The sequence below is a fragment of the Parus major genome, chromosome 1A (genome assembly GCF_001522545.3).
Source record: "Parus major isolate Abel chromosome 1A, Parus_major1.1, whole genome shotgun sequence".
Taxonomy (NCBI): domain Eukaryota; kingdom Metazoa; phylum Chordata; class Aves; order Passeriformes; family Paridae; genus Parus; species Parus major.
The window spans coordinates 46,515,021-46,533,114 of NC_031773.1; the positions used below are offsets into that span (position 1 = coordinate 46,515,021).

The window sequence follows — 18,094 nt, forward strand, 5'->3', positions numbered from 1 at the left end:
TCAAATAAAAATTACAAATTAAATACAACATCTAAAGATCATGACAAATTAAAAATTTTGCTGTGAATATTTTCAGAGTGGATTATTGAACAGGCTATCACAGTTTAAAAAAAACCTAACTAAAACAAAAACGCCCACTATTTTCCAGACTCAAGTGCAAACATTTTCATTTACTTCAAATCATGCTGCATGTGTCCTAATAAAGTCATCCAACAATTTCAATGTTACAGTGAAGAGAGGTTTGATTTACTGATAGCAGGTCAGACAGTAAAAAGGATGCTTGAAAAGATGTTTTCTTTTTCCTCTAAGTCTATAAGCCTCCAGTCTCCACATGAAGTTGTCCAGAGAGTTGCTGCAGCTTTTTGAGTCACACTAGACATCCAGTTTTAAACATATGTGGTAAAATTCTCTGTGCTGACCAGTTGCAGGTATTCCAGGGTACCTGATCGGCAGCTACCTACCCGTGAAAGCTCCTGTGCCTTGGATCCTTCATTTTCCCTTTTCTGAAGACTATTGGTTATCATCTCTGCTAAGTCATCTTGTAACCGTTGCTGATTCTCCCTAAAAATCAACAAGATGGGGAAAAAAAAATCAGTGATTCATGTTTTTTTAGTGATCCTCAGGTCGCCAGAGATTTTTACATATTTCTAATCCCATGTTTATCATAATGACATTCCAACACTCCTGATAAAAAATGTGGGCAGGACCAAATTCTGGTTCTGAATTTGGGAAGAGAAGTCAGGATTTTCATATGAGTATTCCAGATAGTATGCATCAGTATCTTTGCTCAAGAGGTCTGTAGCCATGTTATTATTGACCTTAAAAAGTCATGATAACTTGCATAAAAAGGGAGACACAAATTAGATTCAATCCTAATCAGAATAGTTTTTTGCTCTCAACGCCATTACTGGCACCAGAACTTTAACTATTCAGTTTCAGGTGGCCTTCAGCAATGAAGTTGCCATTGTTTCAGAAACTTCTTCAGTGTATTTGGCTTTTGCTGGAGTACCCCACACATGAAAATTTTTAAGGGGCAGTCGCATATGAGGAAGTGCAAACAAAACCATCACTGTAAACCAGCTCAAGAGGTACTTTCAATAGTACCTCTGAATTCCAGAAGATTGCTATTACAATAATTCTGGTAGTCTCAACAGATCATATTAAATTTTAAAAAGGAGTTCTGAGTTTACAAAAGAGATGTATTATGGGGTAGTCTTGACAGTATTTCCTGCTCAGCCCTACCACTTTTACTTTCCATTTAAAAAATAACAAAGCTCATGAGATTCTGTAGAAGATTACGAATTTGATTATTTCTATTTTGCAAATGCCCTGAGAAAAGCCTCATAGTCTGCTTAATCTCCTGTTTTCTCTTAGGGAATAAATAGACAGCTAATTTTATTTCTGCAAAGGACACACTGTGTAAGATTCAAAACTTACAGTAGAAGCAAGCTGTAACATTTATTTATGCGTTTCAGGACAAGGGATCCCCATGTATCTGGCAAACACCAACTTGCAATATCATTGTCTCAGTTTGTAATGAAATACTGTCATTTCAAAGGAGAAGGCAACAAATTCCCACTTAGTGAAGAGTGACTACAAAGGTATTCAGAGCAGAAAGTGAGAAAAGAAACTTCCACATTTAGTGAGTTTGCAGGAAATAGAGGTACTCATATGCAAAATAGACACTAAAAAAATGCAACAAGTATCCTAGCTTCAGTTTTGCATAGCTGCTCAAAAACATCAGCCTCATATTTTTTTTACTGACAACTTCTCTAAATGTTAGAAAGTAAGCTCTTGTTTAATTTTAAAGGCTTTATTCCTGTGCAGTACTACAGTATCTTTGTCCACCTCTTGTAGCAGAATAGTGCTTGAAATCCTGCAAGTCTCATTTCTCTTACAAATTTTTCCACAAGAGGTCACAGGCATAACATGGTATTACAGAGCTGCACAGTCAATTGTGGTTACCCTCTTCATGTAGTGTGACACACAGGTTCCACTAAACTTGTGGGAATATTAATGTTTTCCATTTTCCTGTCCATCTCTTGATCTTATCACATCAGCAAGTTGTCCTCTAAGTCTTACACCCTTTCCAAGGCAAAGAACCTGCCTAATGTTTATATAAACAACCAAACTTCAGCACACACATAGTCCCATGTAATGAATATTTATGTTTATATGCACATACACTTTTAAGCCTCTAACAACTGAAGGCAAATTCAATTGTATAAAAAAATCCTGGACAAGTGCCAAGAAGGAACAATAAAGGCTAAAGCACAAAGAATGGGAATTTCTCCCCCCTTTTCACATAAAAAGATGATCTTACACAGAAGGAGGTGTTGGGAGATTGTATTTCTTGTCCTCAGTACCCGTCAACCAGTAGGTAATTTCTGTTCCTCTGCCCTAAATATATATGACAAAGAAGAGAAAGCACAGTTTTGGGATTAGAATGCGATTTTCTGTAGCTAATTTACTTAAATATTACTCTGTTGCACATTGCCATGTTTGCCTTTGCTTATTTTCAGTAACTGATGCTGACAGCAAGGGATTACAAATTAGATGTGAGAAGAATGGGGGAGATGAAGCAGTACACTCACTTCCTTGTTCCATGACCTGAAACACAAGTTGTGGGAGAGGTGAGCTGTGGTGCCTGCCATCAACTCCCAAGGACAGATAAGTGTAAAAGATTGAAATAAATGGATTGGTAGATATTGGAGCATTAACAAATTAACAGTAGATTCAGCTTCCCTTTCATCAGATGACTTCACTCTACAATCTTCTGTTCCAAATGGTATGTTTCATTTATTATCCACATCTTTATGTTGCTTTAATGTACAAGTAAGGGAGCTCTTCATTGCCTTAATTATTGTTATAGGAGTGTCTTCAATCACTAGAGACTGTGATATCATTTGATCAGTAATCCTTGTTACCCAGCTGTTAATTAAGTTCAGGGGTACTCTCAGCTATACAATACTTTTTACTATTCCTCTTCTCTGTGTTCATGCTTGTACACGGTAAGGTTACCTTCAAGTACGTTTCTCCTCTCTCTTCATACTGGAATTGGCAGCCTGTTCTTTTCAGGATGTTAATTGTGGAACCATTTACATGAATCCTTAAAGCTAAAAAAATATAGAGACAAGGAAAGCTCAGCCTGGAAACATTCAACATGCATTAAGTATATGTGAAAACTGGTGCTATAACAGAAGATCCTTCAATTGTTATCATCATAAATTCTAAGAGCCAAATTAAATGAGAAGAAATTACACTGCTGTATGAAAAATCTGACTGTATTACAGAACATATCCAAGCAGGAATAACTGGTACAACCCTTGATCTGAAATACAGGTGACAATGGTATCTGTACTAGTTAGATGTCAAAAGGAAAAAGAGTAATTGTGAGTGACCTATATAGAGAATGCTCATGTGAAGACACTGAGCAGAAGGAGGAAAAACTGGCTCTTGCCACAGTTCCCTAATGGTGAAGTTGATGACATAATTGCTTCAACTTAAAATACACAGTCAGTATATTTACTCAACAAAGCTATAATACAATTCTAGGTCAAACTAAAATCTGTGGTTCATAGAATAAAATTAAATTCCAGACATATAAGTATCATATCTTCCAAAGGAACTCAGGCAGTGAATCAGCCTACAAACTCCCTGTTACCAGCACTGAAGCATGAACAAGGAGCAACTCTTCCTTGCCTGGTGAAGTGCCCACTGTCACTTTGGACAATTAAATAATTGGTAATCAGAACAAATATAGCTTCTTTATCTTTAAAACTTCTGCAAGTTGATAATAAATTGTTCTCAGCTGAAAACAAACACTTTGGTCACAAACTAACCAATAGCTTTGGTCCTGTTACACTGACAGCTAAAATTAAATCCTTACGCAAGCCTGTGGATTCCATCCGCGAAGCTGTGTTTACTGTATCTCCAAACAAACAGTAACGAGGCATTTTTATTCCAACCACACCAGCCGCACATGGACCTAGAAATGGGAATGTAAAGAGATAAAAAGGGTGAATCAAGGTACTTGATTTATTTGGTGGGTGTCACACTGTTGAAAAGCAGTGCAGTGCCTGGGGGAACTCTGCATTCCTCACCAATGACAATACTTTCTACCTCACTTCCTACAGTATCTTGTGGTCTCCCACTATAAACCAAGCCTAGCTGTTATTCTAGAATTATCCAGTAAGATCATAAAAAGGACACAGCTGCACAGTGTTAATTGTATTTATGCCAAATTTCTGTGCAGAAAAAAAAAAGAAGTACATTTATTAACTGTCAGGTTTGGAAGCAAGAGAAAAATAGAATAAGCTTCATTATGCAAGGGTGAATACTGGTGCCTCAAGAGGTTTCCCCAGTGCCTCAGTCACTGATGTGCCTCAGTTCTCTGATGTGTTCCTCCCCTGGCAGCTGGTGTTGAGTTGGGTGAGGAATTTCCCAAAGTTGTTGCACTATCTGAAGTTCCCCTTTGACAAAAAGTATTTTTATAGATAAATTAAAACATTAAGTCTGACACACAGACTCAACAAAAGTTTTGCCTCCAAAAGCACAAAATATAGGCTTGCATTTTTTGCCTAGATAAGCATAGCTGACCATGACTGATTTCCAGTTCAGTCAGAGAGAAATAATCTGTGAAGGCTTATTTAATACAACTGGTTTAATCACACCAGGAGCAGTGGCTGTTGCTTATCCTATCTGACTTAGGCTATGAATTAATGGCTATAGGCTATTTCACTACAGCAGGAGCAAAACAGCATCTTACTAACTTCTGTTACTCTTTCTCTATGAACGTTTTTTTCAACCTGATTCTTCATGACAAGGGCAATTGTGTATGGTGTATTACCAGATCTTGTATGGGTGTTAATTCTGTGCAAAACCAGGCAACACTGTCACTGTTGATCTAGCACTACTGTGTACCAGAGTGAATTCCAATGCGAATCCAAACAGGCAGCCCTGGCAGATGTCTCAGTTCAAAAGATCCCATGAAGCTGAGGATGTCCAGAGCCATCATGGAGATGTCCACTGCATGCCGGTTGCCATTCCTCTTTGGTAAACCACTCACCACCATGTAAGCATCACCAATGGTCTCCACCTGTGAAAATAAAATCAGAACTCACTATTTCCATACATAGAAAAGTAAATCTTTAGTTAAAAGCAGAAACGTTTTATCAGATCCTCTTGTTCATGACTAAACATTTCTTCCCCTGAGAGCAGGATTGATTTGTTTTAGGTAGCTGACCCCATTTGGGTGTATGAGTGTTTATAACTGTACCCAACACTCCAATTAATGAATGTGTGACCACCTACTGTAGGAAATTTGGTATAAGTAGGCATAGTGAAAGCATATTTAAATGAAGTAATCCTGACCTGTTATTCTCTTTTGCTTTGCTTAGAAGGCAGATTCCCAAATCCACTACATCATGCAATTTGATTTGTGTCCACTGGTTGTAAATGAGCAGAAGTACACAGCTAATCACCTTGTAAACATCATGATGGTCAAGAATGCGGTCAAAGTTCTTGTAGATATCGTTGAGCATATCTACCACCTCCATAGGGGTGCTGTATTTGCAGAGCGTGGTGAAGCCAACAATGTCACTGAAGTAGATAGTGACTTCTTCAAACAGCTCTGGCTCAACCAGGCCAGTCTCCTTCAAGGACTTTACTACTGGCCTGTGGAAACAGAGAAGGCAGGAACACAGATGACTAGTGTTTACTATTAAAGTATTTTTTCATGCAACCCAATCACAGTATTGCTTTCTGTGTAGGAAACATTAAACAGTTTGCTGACAACTGCCATTGTAATCACATTTTAGATGCTTATAATGCCTTTCAGCCAGAGACCTCAAAGCACTTACTAATGGTAATTAATGCACTACAAACTTTCAAAATCCAAGTGAGAATAGCCATAAGGAAACTGAGACACAGGCAACTGAGCTTCTTGCTTAAGGTTAGAAACAGGGATATTGAGTCAAATTTAAAACTGAAATTCTGAACTTCCTGACATGTAAACCTACATGCTACCCATACAATAAGTAAGAACAGACATATTTTCCTGTTTTCCCAACACAAAGTAATTTCATTATAATAATTATATAACTATATAATCAACTCATCCTGATTTCAGATGAGGTATCATAGTCTGGTAATTTATGGAAGAAAAATTCAATACCATGACAGTCAATGTCTATTCAAGAGGGACCTTCTTTTTCTTGCAACCCTAAATCCAGGGAAATATCTGTTTTTAGTGGTGATATTAGAAGAGAAGAACTGAAAGAGACCCAGAAAATTATAGGTTTTGCAAAATGCTGTGTTCCATCTACAATGAAACACTAACAGAGTGGTAGGAACAACAAAGAGTGGAAGGAGACATTAATTCCTTGTTGCACTATCTATACAGCCAGATCATCCAGATCATTCCTGATTTTCCCCAGAACTACTCTTTTTTTCTTTTTTTTTCTTTTTTTTTTTGAGATGAGCCAAAAATCAATAACCTGACTACTGAAATACCCTTGAAACTAGTAATGACATACCAGGATAGTTTTAGTATTCTGAATGTGTGAAATACCAAAATTACTGCTATAACCAGTATTATAATTCCAATATACTTATCCTACAATACACTCTGAAGAATCCATCTAACCCAGTGTGACCCTGCCAACCTCAGCCCCTCTTGCATGGCTAAACCCCAGTCTGAAGTTGGACTCCAGTCCTGCTCTTCAGCTGAAGACACTCTTTCTAACCAGCAAGGAGCTGGAGCAGAGCAGTGCTCTGTGATGTGGGATCACTGTAGATTTGTGTTCCCTGGGAAGCAGTGAAAGAGAGGCTTGTGCTGGAAAGGGGGATACTGTGCATGAAGAAATGTTGAGCAAGATAATAGGTCCCAATACTATCTTGGCATGAAACTCTACTATAGGGTGGAGAGCTCAGGGATAAGTGCTTCTTCTTTCTTTCCTTGCAGGATTAGATTAGATGGGAAGAAAATAGAGCATAAACATTAATCCTTTCCCCTACTCTGCAAGAATTGGGTGTATGTAAATAAAATGCCAGCAAAAATCCTCCTGGCCAGTTACCTTGGAAGTAACATGAAATTAAGCCTGTCTGCTCTGTCTCTCTCTGCTTTGTACAGCTCTGTCCTTTCCTCCACCAGGTGTTCCAGGTTCCGGGAATACAGCTGTAGACGCCGGATCAGGGTATCCATGTAGCTTTCATTGGTCTGGCCATGGAAATTACTGTAAATAACAGAATTACACAGGAGTCAAGAAGAAAGACTGATAGATGTACATTGTTGAGAGAAGCTAAAAGGAGACAAAAAAGCAGCAACAGAAAATTTCTCCAGTGTTTGACTTTCCTGTAGTTAGAATGCAAAGTGCCTCAAGTGCATCATTCTTTTGCTCGCTTGGAGGCCTCACGTAGATGAATTGAAAGTCTGTAATCCACATTTGTCATTTGGAGCTAGTAATTCTTAAAGCAGCCTTCAATCACCTAGCCCTGCTAATATTGTCCATTTTAGATTACCTTAGGTAACCCAGGAACATTCATTTGTAAAATGTAACTGAGAAGCTCAAATTCTGAGAGTAAGCTAAAAATAGTAGGCAGAAAATTGCACATAGATGGGGACTTCAGGCAGAAGAATAAAGAGAATTTGGGGCCATCTATTTAGAAGATCAAAGAATACAGTGGAACAATGAACAGCCCCAGGGTTAGTTTTACTCACAAAATCCTGCAGACTCAAGCCTACTAACCCCTGGAAGCAGAAGTTTGGTAACATGAGCCACTCAAACCCCTGTTTGTCTGGGCAGCCTGCACTCACCAAAGCAGTCTGAAAGTAATTGGGACCAGGCTGACTGGAAGATTAGTATTGAATCACTCTTACTTTAAACAAATTTTGTATTAGGGGTGCATCATCTTAGACCCACATGAGAAGAACACCATATTGCATGTGACAAGAGGCAACCTCTTTGCTTTTGTAGGAAGGAGGCTTTAGGAGCTGAACCAGGAGGCCTCTATATTCAGCAGCAGAAAGATTATTCAGCTGATACATTCAATTATGCACAGTACAGCTGTCCTGCCCATGTAAAGTATAAAATGGTGCTGCTGGGGTTTGTTGATGGGAAGAGCCTTAAAAACTGGGAAGCAATGTCCCAGGAGAAATGATTAAAAGCTCACGGTTTGGTTATTGGAATAATTAATTCAGAACAAATTCTGCAGGAACAACGCAGCATTGTCCACGTGAAAGGCCTGTGTAACCCCACAGGGTTTATCCAGCTATGATCCTTATTATTTTCCCACAACTTTGTACCACCAAAGCCCTGTAATTAATACTTCTTGTGAGTTACAATTCAACATTTCTTGTCAGCTTAATTTGGGACCACCCAAACTTTCAAATCATCATTCAAACATCTGTGTGCATTCATTTACCAAAACTTAAATGACGTGAGTCACTATCCAGTTCTTGACTAGAGACAGAGAGGGAATTATTTGATTGGTTTAAATCCCTAATTATCCAGCTTGCTACTTTCACAATGTACCAATTTGAGGTACGGTGATCATCTCACCCTCACTCAGCTAGTACATTGTACACAGGTACTTAACATATGCACATGCTCACCTACTTTTCGGCCAAAGAATAAAAGAGGATCTAAGTGAAGACAGTAGGGTTTTCCACCGACTGAATCATAATCACATCAATTTACACACTTAATAATATGAGCTTTCTAATAGAGGAGAAGTTTGGAGCATCTTAAAAAACAAAGCCCCTGCTGCTCACCTGAATATTTTAGCCAGAGTACTTTCAATTTTCTTAAAGTCAGGCCTTTTCTCTGGATCTTCTTCCCAGCAGCTCTTCACTAGTGTATATACCTTCAAAGAAAAATTTAAGGAAAAGTCTACCTGAGTAATGGATATAGACAGAGAGTAGTACTAAACAGCACTAGTTCATTAGAGAATTTCTGGTTACTCTTGACTAGCAACATATTAAATTGTGTGACTAACTGTCTGGAACCTATGGTTAGAACACTCATTGCCCGCATCTTAACTCTCTGATGACTAGTGACATGATCTTAGCTTGAACTTGCCATACACAAATGAAAGGCAAGTAAATGGATCCATTTACAGATCTGGTGGCAGACTGGTGGCAGACACAGTTACTGACACGGTGTTAGATGCTGTGATAATTATATTTGCAATATCCCATGTTTGGGAATTTTCTGAAAACTGGTGATTTAGCCAAAAAGAATGGGGCTGATTTCTAAACATGTGATTACCTACAATACAGACATTTTCACCTAAGCAAGAAGCCATAGGGGCTGTATCAGTGGAGAGAGGTATACTTGATTCATCCCATCTCAAGAATAACTAAAACAGGTCAGAAGAGTAACACCATGTAAGTGTCTGTTTCTGTCCATTGAAATCATTTCCATGAGTTTTATTTCATAGTTCTGGTAACAACTACAGAATGCAATTTATTCCCACAAATTAGGGCATTTGGAATGAAACACATAGCTTTCACCTTCCCATGATCACAGCCTTTAGTTTGGTCAGAACTTCCACCCTTCACCCAGAAAATGGCTTCATTAATTATTAGCTTACTTCTATCTGTCTTTCTCCCACTGTATCCAAGGTCAGGTCTGGTCGGAATGGCTTTATTCCTTTGCCGCTCTCCACTCTGTAAAGTTTCTCTAGTACACAAAAAAGATCAAAGTTTTAAACAAAAAAGTGTAAGAAGGACATTTATTGTGTATAGCAGTCTATGATGTTACAAGATACTGTACAAACAGAAGCCTTGATGACAGTTCCCTCATTTTGATGTGAGTTTCAAATTTGTAGCTTTTCTAAATATGTGGCACAAGACCAAAACAGGTTGGCTTGAAGGCCCCTGAAAGGAAATTGAATGGAAATATACATGAGTATTTATTGGTCACGGTAGACATGGTTATGACATCTTCCCAAATGAATGTTGGGCATTATTAGTGTGCCTTTCAGCATGAAGCATAATTATACTAAAAAACTATGTGAAAAGCCCATTGCAACTTGATCAAAAGTGTGGAGACATACGCCACTCATTAGAGCAGTTCAAATCATCCTGCAGATGCTTAATTTCCTTAAAACTAAGCTATTAATATAAATGGGTTGAAAGCATTGCATTTGTTAACTCGTTTGTACTCCTAGTCATTAAACCCATTCTATGAAAATTAGCTGGACTCTGAACACATCAAAATCAGGCTGCATTTGCACAACTCAATTTAAGCACAGTAAGAGAGATCTAAAGCAAAAACAACTTCCTTTGTCTTTCTCCTGCAGACTTCAAGAATTCCAGGGGAAGAGGGATGTTTAAAAAAGAGAAGTAATTTTTTACCTCTGGAGTAAAGGGAAATTGAAAAGTATCTATGAATCAGAACAGATTATTTATTAATAATGTCTTACTATATATGGGATAAAATTTTACTGAAAGAAGTTTATTATGACACAAGGAAGGTTTGTAATTGCACTGGTCTAGGGCAGCTACAGATGCCTAAACATGCCCAATGTGCATGATCACCCCAAAATGATACAGCAACTTTCAACTTTTTGGTACAGAAATTACAGACTAGAGAAGGATCAGGAAACTTGAGTCTCCCAAATGCTATGGAGTGGAGAAACTGCTGAGAAACTCTTCTGTGGGTTAAGAGACAGGAAAGTCTGTGTAGGGCACAGGTATGCAGGGGGAATGTGTTGGACTTCCATGCTTGGACACACACCTGAGAGAGGAAGTAACAGCAGCTATTAACAATACTGCAATTATTCAGTGGCAGAAAGTAGTGAAACAAGGAGGCAGCTTGAATTGAGCGTTGGTACGTGGCAAGATTTCATAGTCTTGAGCTGTGAATCAGGTGTTCCTGCAGAAGAGTGGAGTAACCAGATGGGGAACATCTTCTTGCAGAGATGTCAGTGAAGAGGACTATGACCTACTTACTTCTACACATTAGAAATCCAGTTCTGTATACCTGTCATGGGACTTCTCTCTCATTAGCAGCAATATTGTTGTACATTAAGTTGATTGATACATATTTTCATGTTGAGAAAATTGGCTCACTGAATAACTGAAACTAGAGTTTATTTTTTCGAAGTTGGTGGGTGGAGCTCAGGTATGGAGCTTTTTAAATAAGTCTTTTAAAGGCTGAACACAGTCCTTGCTGCTGTCATTTAAACCTGGAGAAGCAGTTTTATCAGTTGTCCTGAAATATCAGTATCATGTCTTCTAATTTGCAGAGACTAACTTCTGATAGCCTAGCCATTGAAAGAGTTTCTCTTGTGACTTAAAAACCAAATTAATCTAATATGCAACAGGGACATTTCTTTGTCCATTACCACTGACTCTAATTTGGTACTTTCCCCCCTCTTTTTATCTTGGATATTTATAAATTAATGGTAACCCCAAGCTTGAGCTACTGTGTTCCTAAATTAGATAATGCCACAAACAAAATGCAGAAGTGTTTGAGTAAATATGGTTCACTGTCTTGCTCATCTTGGCTAATGAATGAATCAGGCATTTAAATGAGGAGCCACTTCAGCAACATGTAATAAAACTAATTCCTTTCTGTTACATGAAATTTGATGAACTAATGAACACCTTTTACTCAACTTGCATCAGCAAAAGTCAAGAATAATACCAGAAGCCATTAGACCAGCAATATGTATCTTAGATATCTAATAATGCTTTTATGGAAAAAAGTTTTGTGGAGAAAAAAAATCTTCTCACTGGATGGAAAATGTAAAATTTCAGCAGAAATTTACAAAGCAGATTATTTTTTTTAAGTTACAGTGGACCCAGACTTACCAAACAGATTTCAAACCCGGTGAATTTATTGTTTTTTTACCTCACTTGCTAATATGTAACCATCTCCAGCAACATCACTTAGGTGCTGTTAGGTATCTAGTTTAGGTGCTACATATTCTTTAAATTGCATGGATTAACCTCACACTGTTTGAAAGGGACAGTCTTTCCAAAAGGACAGAATACAGTGTTAAGATACAGGTCAAAGTTAAAACAAGGAACCAGGTTCTGACTATGACAGCCAGGGTCAAACACAGAGCAGTGAGGTTGCCACCACATCTCAGAAAAGCCAAGAAACACTATGTCTGAAGCTAACTTAATAACCATTAACAACACAGAAAGACTGCAATTGCTCAACAAGCTGTTAAAAGAATGCACTTTGCTATGGATTTGCTTTACAAGTCAAAATGAGCAAGGTAGGGCATTGCACTTTCCTTTATCCATGTTGGCAATATTTGTAAAATTCTTGCATTCATAAGGATTTTGCCTGCCTTTTCCCAAGAAATAGGAATAGAAAGACTTTATTTTTTTCTATCTTTTATTAAGCAGGGAATCCTGAACAGTTTGGCCTAAGGGGAACAGCCATTTCTAATCTCATTTAGATCTACATTTATATTACAGAGTTGGTGATGTCAAAAACTGTGTTTCCCCAAATACGAACACAGATTTGTGATAATGTAGGATGATGAATATGAAATTATTCTCAAATGTGACTCAGTAAAAGAGCTATTAGGTTGTCAAGCTGCTGCTTTAGATGATTTAACAAATGTGAGGCAGATCTAAGAGAATGACTCAGAGGTAAAGGCAATGTCTAAATTTGTTGTTAGTAACTGTTGTTAGTCACTAGGAAAATCCTAAACCCACACAAGTTTCTCTGTGAGTTCTAGTACATAATAATTGGGATTGGGATTGACTGGGCTGGATAGGAGTGAACAGTATCCCGACTTTAGCTAGGGTAGTTAATTTCTTCTCAGAAACTGTTAGCATGTTGTGTTTTGAATTTGGAATAAGAATGGTGTTGATAACACACTGTTGTTTTGGTATTTTGCTAAGATGTGTTTATCCTAAGTCAAGGATTTTTTTTTTTTTTAATTTTTTTTTTTATTATTTTTTTACAATTTATCTCAGGTTCTCTGCCAGTGAGGGGATACACAAAAGAAGCTGGGAGAGAGCATAGCTGGGACATGTGACCCAGACTGACCAAAGGGATATTCCACACCGAAGAACATCATGCCTGGCATATAAACTGGGGGAAGTTGCCTGGAATGGAGGATTATCTGTGTTCAGGAAGGGGAGTCTGGTATTGGTCAGCAGGTACAAAGCAATTTCTTTATTCATCACTTGTTTTTACCTTTTTACTAGCATTATTGCTATAATTTATCATTAATATTGTATTTTACTTTATTTTCAATTGTTTAACTGTTCCTATCTCAACCTATGTTTTACTTTGATTCTCCTCCTCATTCCACCAGGGAGAAGGATGGTAGAGAGGGGGAGTTGAGCAAGCGGCTGCATGGTGCTTAATTCCCAGCTGGGCTGAAAACCACAACAGCCACTCAAAAACAATGTCACAAAATGCACAATACGGGGTTTAATAAATGCACTACAGGAGGAGATGATTTTTCTGACAGAAGTTAAATTGCTAAAGTTAATTATAACCAGCTTGAATGAAGTCTGAATTGCCAGTTTTAAATGCCAACTGTTCTTGTGTCACACAGCTGAGTTTTTGTTGTTCTGTGTTGACAATGCTGATTTATGCTGCCTAAAATAAATGGCATATTACTTGTTGTTTACAAGTTAAAATAGAAAAACATTTGAGGCCTTTAAATGTTACAGTAAGTCTGGACAGCATTGTATAATGTTAACTTCTGTAATGCTCTGCTCTAGGTGAGAAGGGAAGAGAAAGGGCAAGAAAACTCAATACAAATTTTATTCACAGAAGATGTAGGGACACTTTCCCCCACACTGAGATTCTTCAAACAGGCTCTTCATTCACCACTCAGAGAAAGGAGCAGCTGTTCAAGCAGTTATCAGAGACAGTGCCTTTCACAAAACATGGAAAATAGGCCAGTTACAGCTACAACCATCCCAGAAGGCTGCAATAGAGGAGAAATCTGTGGAATTACCTCTGTTGTCCCGGCAGTGTCCAGTGTAGAACGTCTCTCTGCGTAGGATGATTTCTTGGGCAATGATGCCATAGCTGTACACATCACCCTTCTGAGATACATCAGCATGCCGCAGATGCTCAGGAGCTGTCCACAGGTCTGAAGATCCAGATGGCAATGTAGAACAATGTAAAGAAGAAAGAAGAGAAATAATTGCAAAAAGGGTGATCCTTCTCAGACCATCCACTGGCTATAATGACATTTCCTTTTACTCTTTTCATATCCAATCCAGAGCCCACTAGTATTGTATTTCCTACTTTAGCATTTTTCTTGAGAAGCTGACATCAATACAGGTTAGATAAACCTCTGATGTAGTTTTCAATTTTCTGGGATTTGCTGACCCTGCTACTTTTCACCATAGATGCAGACTCCTAGTCATTCAGAAAAGTTATGTTCATTGGCAATGAACTTGCTTTTCTTAGCTACATTTCACAGGCTTCTTAGAAATAGCCTATGTATCTGGATAAGATCGTGGAATGCCAGTGCTATAATAAAAAAAACCCTGAGCCATAAATTATTCAGCTAGGAGATGCAAGGGGTTTTTTATACACAGTGTTTGATGAGAAGACTGCAATATTTCCCAATGGCCTTGATATCATGAGGCTATTGAAATAATTCTCAAGTGCTTTTGAGCCTGACATAGTATTACCTGCTCATAACTACTTGGTTTCTACAGAAATTATTAATCTGTATTTCTAGTGCAATGGGCACCATTGTACCTCAAAACCAGAATGCTGCTATGGTACAACAGCTGTGACATGCTGATGACATACCATAACAGTGACCTGAACACAGTGACCCTGAAGACAGTGTTATGATATTAGCCTGTAACATTCAGCCACAATCAATCTGTTGATCTCTTGTGAAACAGTGAGTTTTCTTCAAGGACATAGACTGAGTAGACAGAGATTTTGAGGCTGCTTACAAGCAATAAAAAAAGATTATTACAGTGTAATAATAATAATATAAAATTAAATTTTAAAATTGTAGAATATTAAAATTGCAAAATGAAGAATGAATAGAACATTTATGTTCAGTGCACTTTTCTTAGGCATTTTTTATATTCTTATTGCTACTCTTGAGTATGTTTGTGTCTGAATGTAAAAATTTTCTCCAAATCAGTTGCAACCAGTTTGTTTTCAAGTCATATGCTGCAGTTACAGCACAATGCTGTGCTTATTATACTCCAAGCTCTACTCTACAGATTCATACGACATAATTTCAGATGGACTGATCTTTTCACTCCAGATCAAGTAAGAAGGAAAAGTTGAGTAGAAAGGAGTGTTCTATTTTACAGAAATATTCTATGAATTTGAGGTGAATAGAAAATGTGAAGAAAACCTATTAATATTATTCCAATCTGGTTGAGCATATATTACTAAGTTCCTAACTAAGGCATAAGAAACAGAGTTATCATCACATATAGGTACAGATTTCTTCAAGGATTACCAGAGTCATGCCTGTTAATGATATCACAGAGCACTGTGGTAACACATGTATCTAATAAATTACAAGATTTATGGTAAATAAATTCTTCACACAATTTCAGTACTGCTGAAAAGGGCAGTTTACATGAAGGACTTGGATACTGAAAATGTTTCTTTCATCTCAATCCCACATGAAATCTGTTTTCTAAACTAGAAGTTGAATATTCATCTTTCCTTCCTTCTCACGCTGCCTAATTTCTTTCACTACCTGCTAGTAATTCTTTCATTGTATTATTTAAGTTAAAACAATATAATGGTTGCTATAATATGAAGCGAAGTTGCATTGTTTTGTTCTGTATATAACATGTAATTAGACCCTACTGGTCTATGAGGATAAGAAAATTCTACTGGGTTGGAAACCATGAAGGAGAGTCCAGTTGGGCATTTTTTTTACCTTTCCTTGGAGGCAGAATTGAATTACAGCCAAAATCAGTGATCTTTACTACCATGCGATTGTCTACTACACAGTTTGTGGACTTGAGTCGACCATGGACTTCAGTTTTGCTTGAGTGCAGGTAAGACATCCCCTGTGGTTGAGAATAAAAGAGAAAGAAAGCACAACACATGTGAGACACTCAGATGTTACCAGACTCTACAAGAATGCAAATATAGCATAATATCTGTGCAAGTAATTAGATGGACTTCATCTGCAATGGATATGCATAAATCACAATTCCCTTTCATATTATTATTTTACAAAGGAGACTTTCCAAGGTCATAGGAACAGTCAATGTTGAGAAATTACAAAGTGGGTCTTGCCATAGGAGGCCATCCTTCCTCTTAGTTAACAACAGTATGACATAGCATCCTGGTTTTGTCAATATCAGAACACAATAAGGGAAATGTATTTCCTCCCACAAAAGTTTTCAATTTCACTTGCAATAAATGTTTTTCGGTAAATTTAATATAGATTTCTTGGAAAGTCACACAAAGAGGTGTTTCCAACTACACGTTTATCCAACAGACACAAGAGGTGTGAAAGGAATTGATCCTTATGTCTGTATCTTCTTTGAAGATCACTATACACCAGAGACTTTATTTGAAACACTGCAGCAGATCCTCTAACTGCAGAGGGCTCCAGAACAGTCAATGCAGAGAGTGTCAGATGATGCACTAGGGCTTAGATCAGACAGAGAATCAAACTAGACAGTCATAAAGGTCTCTGCTGACCTGACTGTTTATGGTTTTCTCTGTACAAGTCAATACATACCAGCTATTCATGAGCTAGACTTGAAGCTAGCATGAGGCCTGGCCAATGCAGTTTCATCTCTATTTCCTGAGATTCAGACTCCTGACTCACAACACACACAGGCATACAGAGGTGTGCAGCTTGCCCCTTTTTACTCATCGCCTCTGAAATTATCTGATTTAGTCCAATACACTCAAATGCAGTGCAATACATGAGAAGGGGATGGCACAGAGGCACAGCAGGAAAAGAACATGATTAAGTGGGTGTCAGCTGAAGAAGGGAATAGATATGCTAATTTGTACCTCTTGCTATTATTTATTCTGTTTCATCTCACTCTTTTAAACTACTTCAACTCACACCTATTTATAACCTACTGTTGGTTGTTTTCCTTCCTATAGTCCTCTTTTCTTTGTGCTCAGTATATGAAATGCAGTCTATATCCGGTGGAAGCCAGAACATGTGTGTCGTATCTGTTTAACTTCTTCTCTGAATGATTTTCCACTTAGGTTCCTACATGTGAAGCTCATCCTTTTGTATAATTGGTAGACAGAATCTCATCAGGCCCATGTGGTCATGAATATACTCTATGACATGCTGGGTTTTCTTTTCAAATACTGGGCTACCCATGACTGGGAATGGATCAGCAAATGCTACAAAAGATCACTGAGATATGAGCTGAGTTTGGGCAGAGCAGATGTATGTCTGAGACCCAAACAGCCAGCAAAAGATGCAATCTCTGGAGAATGTTGTTGGACTGGTTATCCTGGACCTATTTAGACCATACCAAATTTACAGAGTTCTCTGCACACTCTACCCAAGGAACACATTTCTTGATTGCTTTTTGCATGCAGCCCTGATGATTCTACCCAGGATGTTTTGCCTGCTTTAGGCTCTATTTCCTCCAGCAGCGCCTTCTTCCAGCTCCTGCTTTCATTAGCCACAAAATATTCCCATTACTGCAGCAGAATTCCCAATTAGTATCAGCATCAATTGACAGATAAAGGTAATTTAGATTTCCTTACCCAAAGGCTTTCTTGTTAACAATTTCTGGAGGCAAAGGTCTTATAGATGTACCTGATAAAATTTTCTCTTTCCTCCCCACTATTCTGTGCACCTACCTGAAAACACAGAACCTATTAAAAACCCACAATGTGATTTTCAAAATTTATAATGACTTTCAATACAATAGTTCCAAGTATTTGAGCATTCTTGTAACCTTTGCTCTGGAGCTCTGAAGCTTTAGTTCTGACTGACAAATCTTTTCCTGGCACAATGCAAGAATATTACAATCCCTTGCACAACATCCTGCAGCAGCCGCTTAGTTAATAAATAGTGTTGCAACGACAGTGTATGCACTAATAACTACAAGGCTTGATTACTGCAATTCCCTCTCAGTAGACCTTTCATCAGAGCTCTTTGGTCACATGGCTAAATC

General features: G+C 37.9%; 1 protein-coding gene across 1 annotated transcript in view; it reads right to left on the bottom strand.

Moving 5' to 3' along the window:
* GUCY2C (guanylate cyclase 2C) overlaps positions 1–18,094 on the bottom strand; it is a 44,782-nt gene continuing 26,688 nt past the window's right edge. The window contains exons 17-27 of the mRNA XM_033514719.1: positions 15,865–15,997; positions 13,945–14,082; positions 9,595–9,683; positions 8,774–8,865; positions 7,077–7,235; positions 5,484–5,676; positions 4,924–5,098; positions 3,890–3,988; positions 3,022–3,116; positions 2,324–2,400; positions 1–561 (exon numbers count right to left, since the gene is read on the bottom strand). Of these exons, the coding sequence (XP_033370610.1) occupies positions 387–561; positions 2,324–2,400; positions 3,022–3,116; positions 3,890–3,988; positions 4,924–5,098; positions 5,484–5,676; positions 7,077–7,235; positions 8,774–8,865; positions 9,595–9,683; positions 13,945–14,082; positions 15,865–15,997 (1,425 nt within the window). The 3' untranslated portion in view covers positions 1–386. The remainder of the gene's footprint in view (positions 562–2,323; positions 2,401–3,021; positions 3,117–3,889; positions 3,989–4,923; positions 5,099–5,483; positions 5,677–7,076; positions 7,236–8,773; positions 8,866–9,594; positions 9,684–13,944; positions 14,083–15,864; positions 15,998–18,094) is intronic.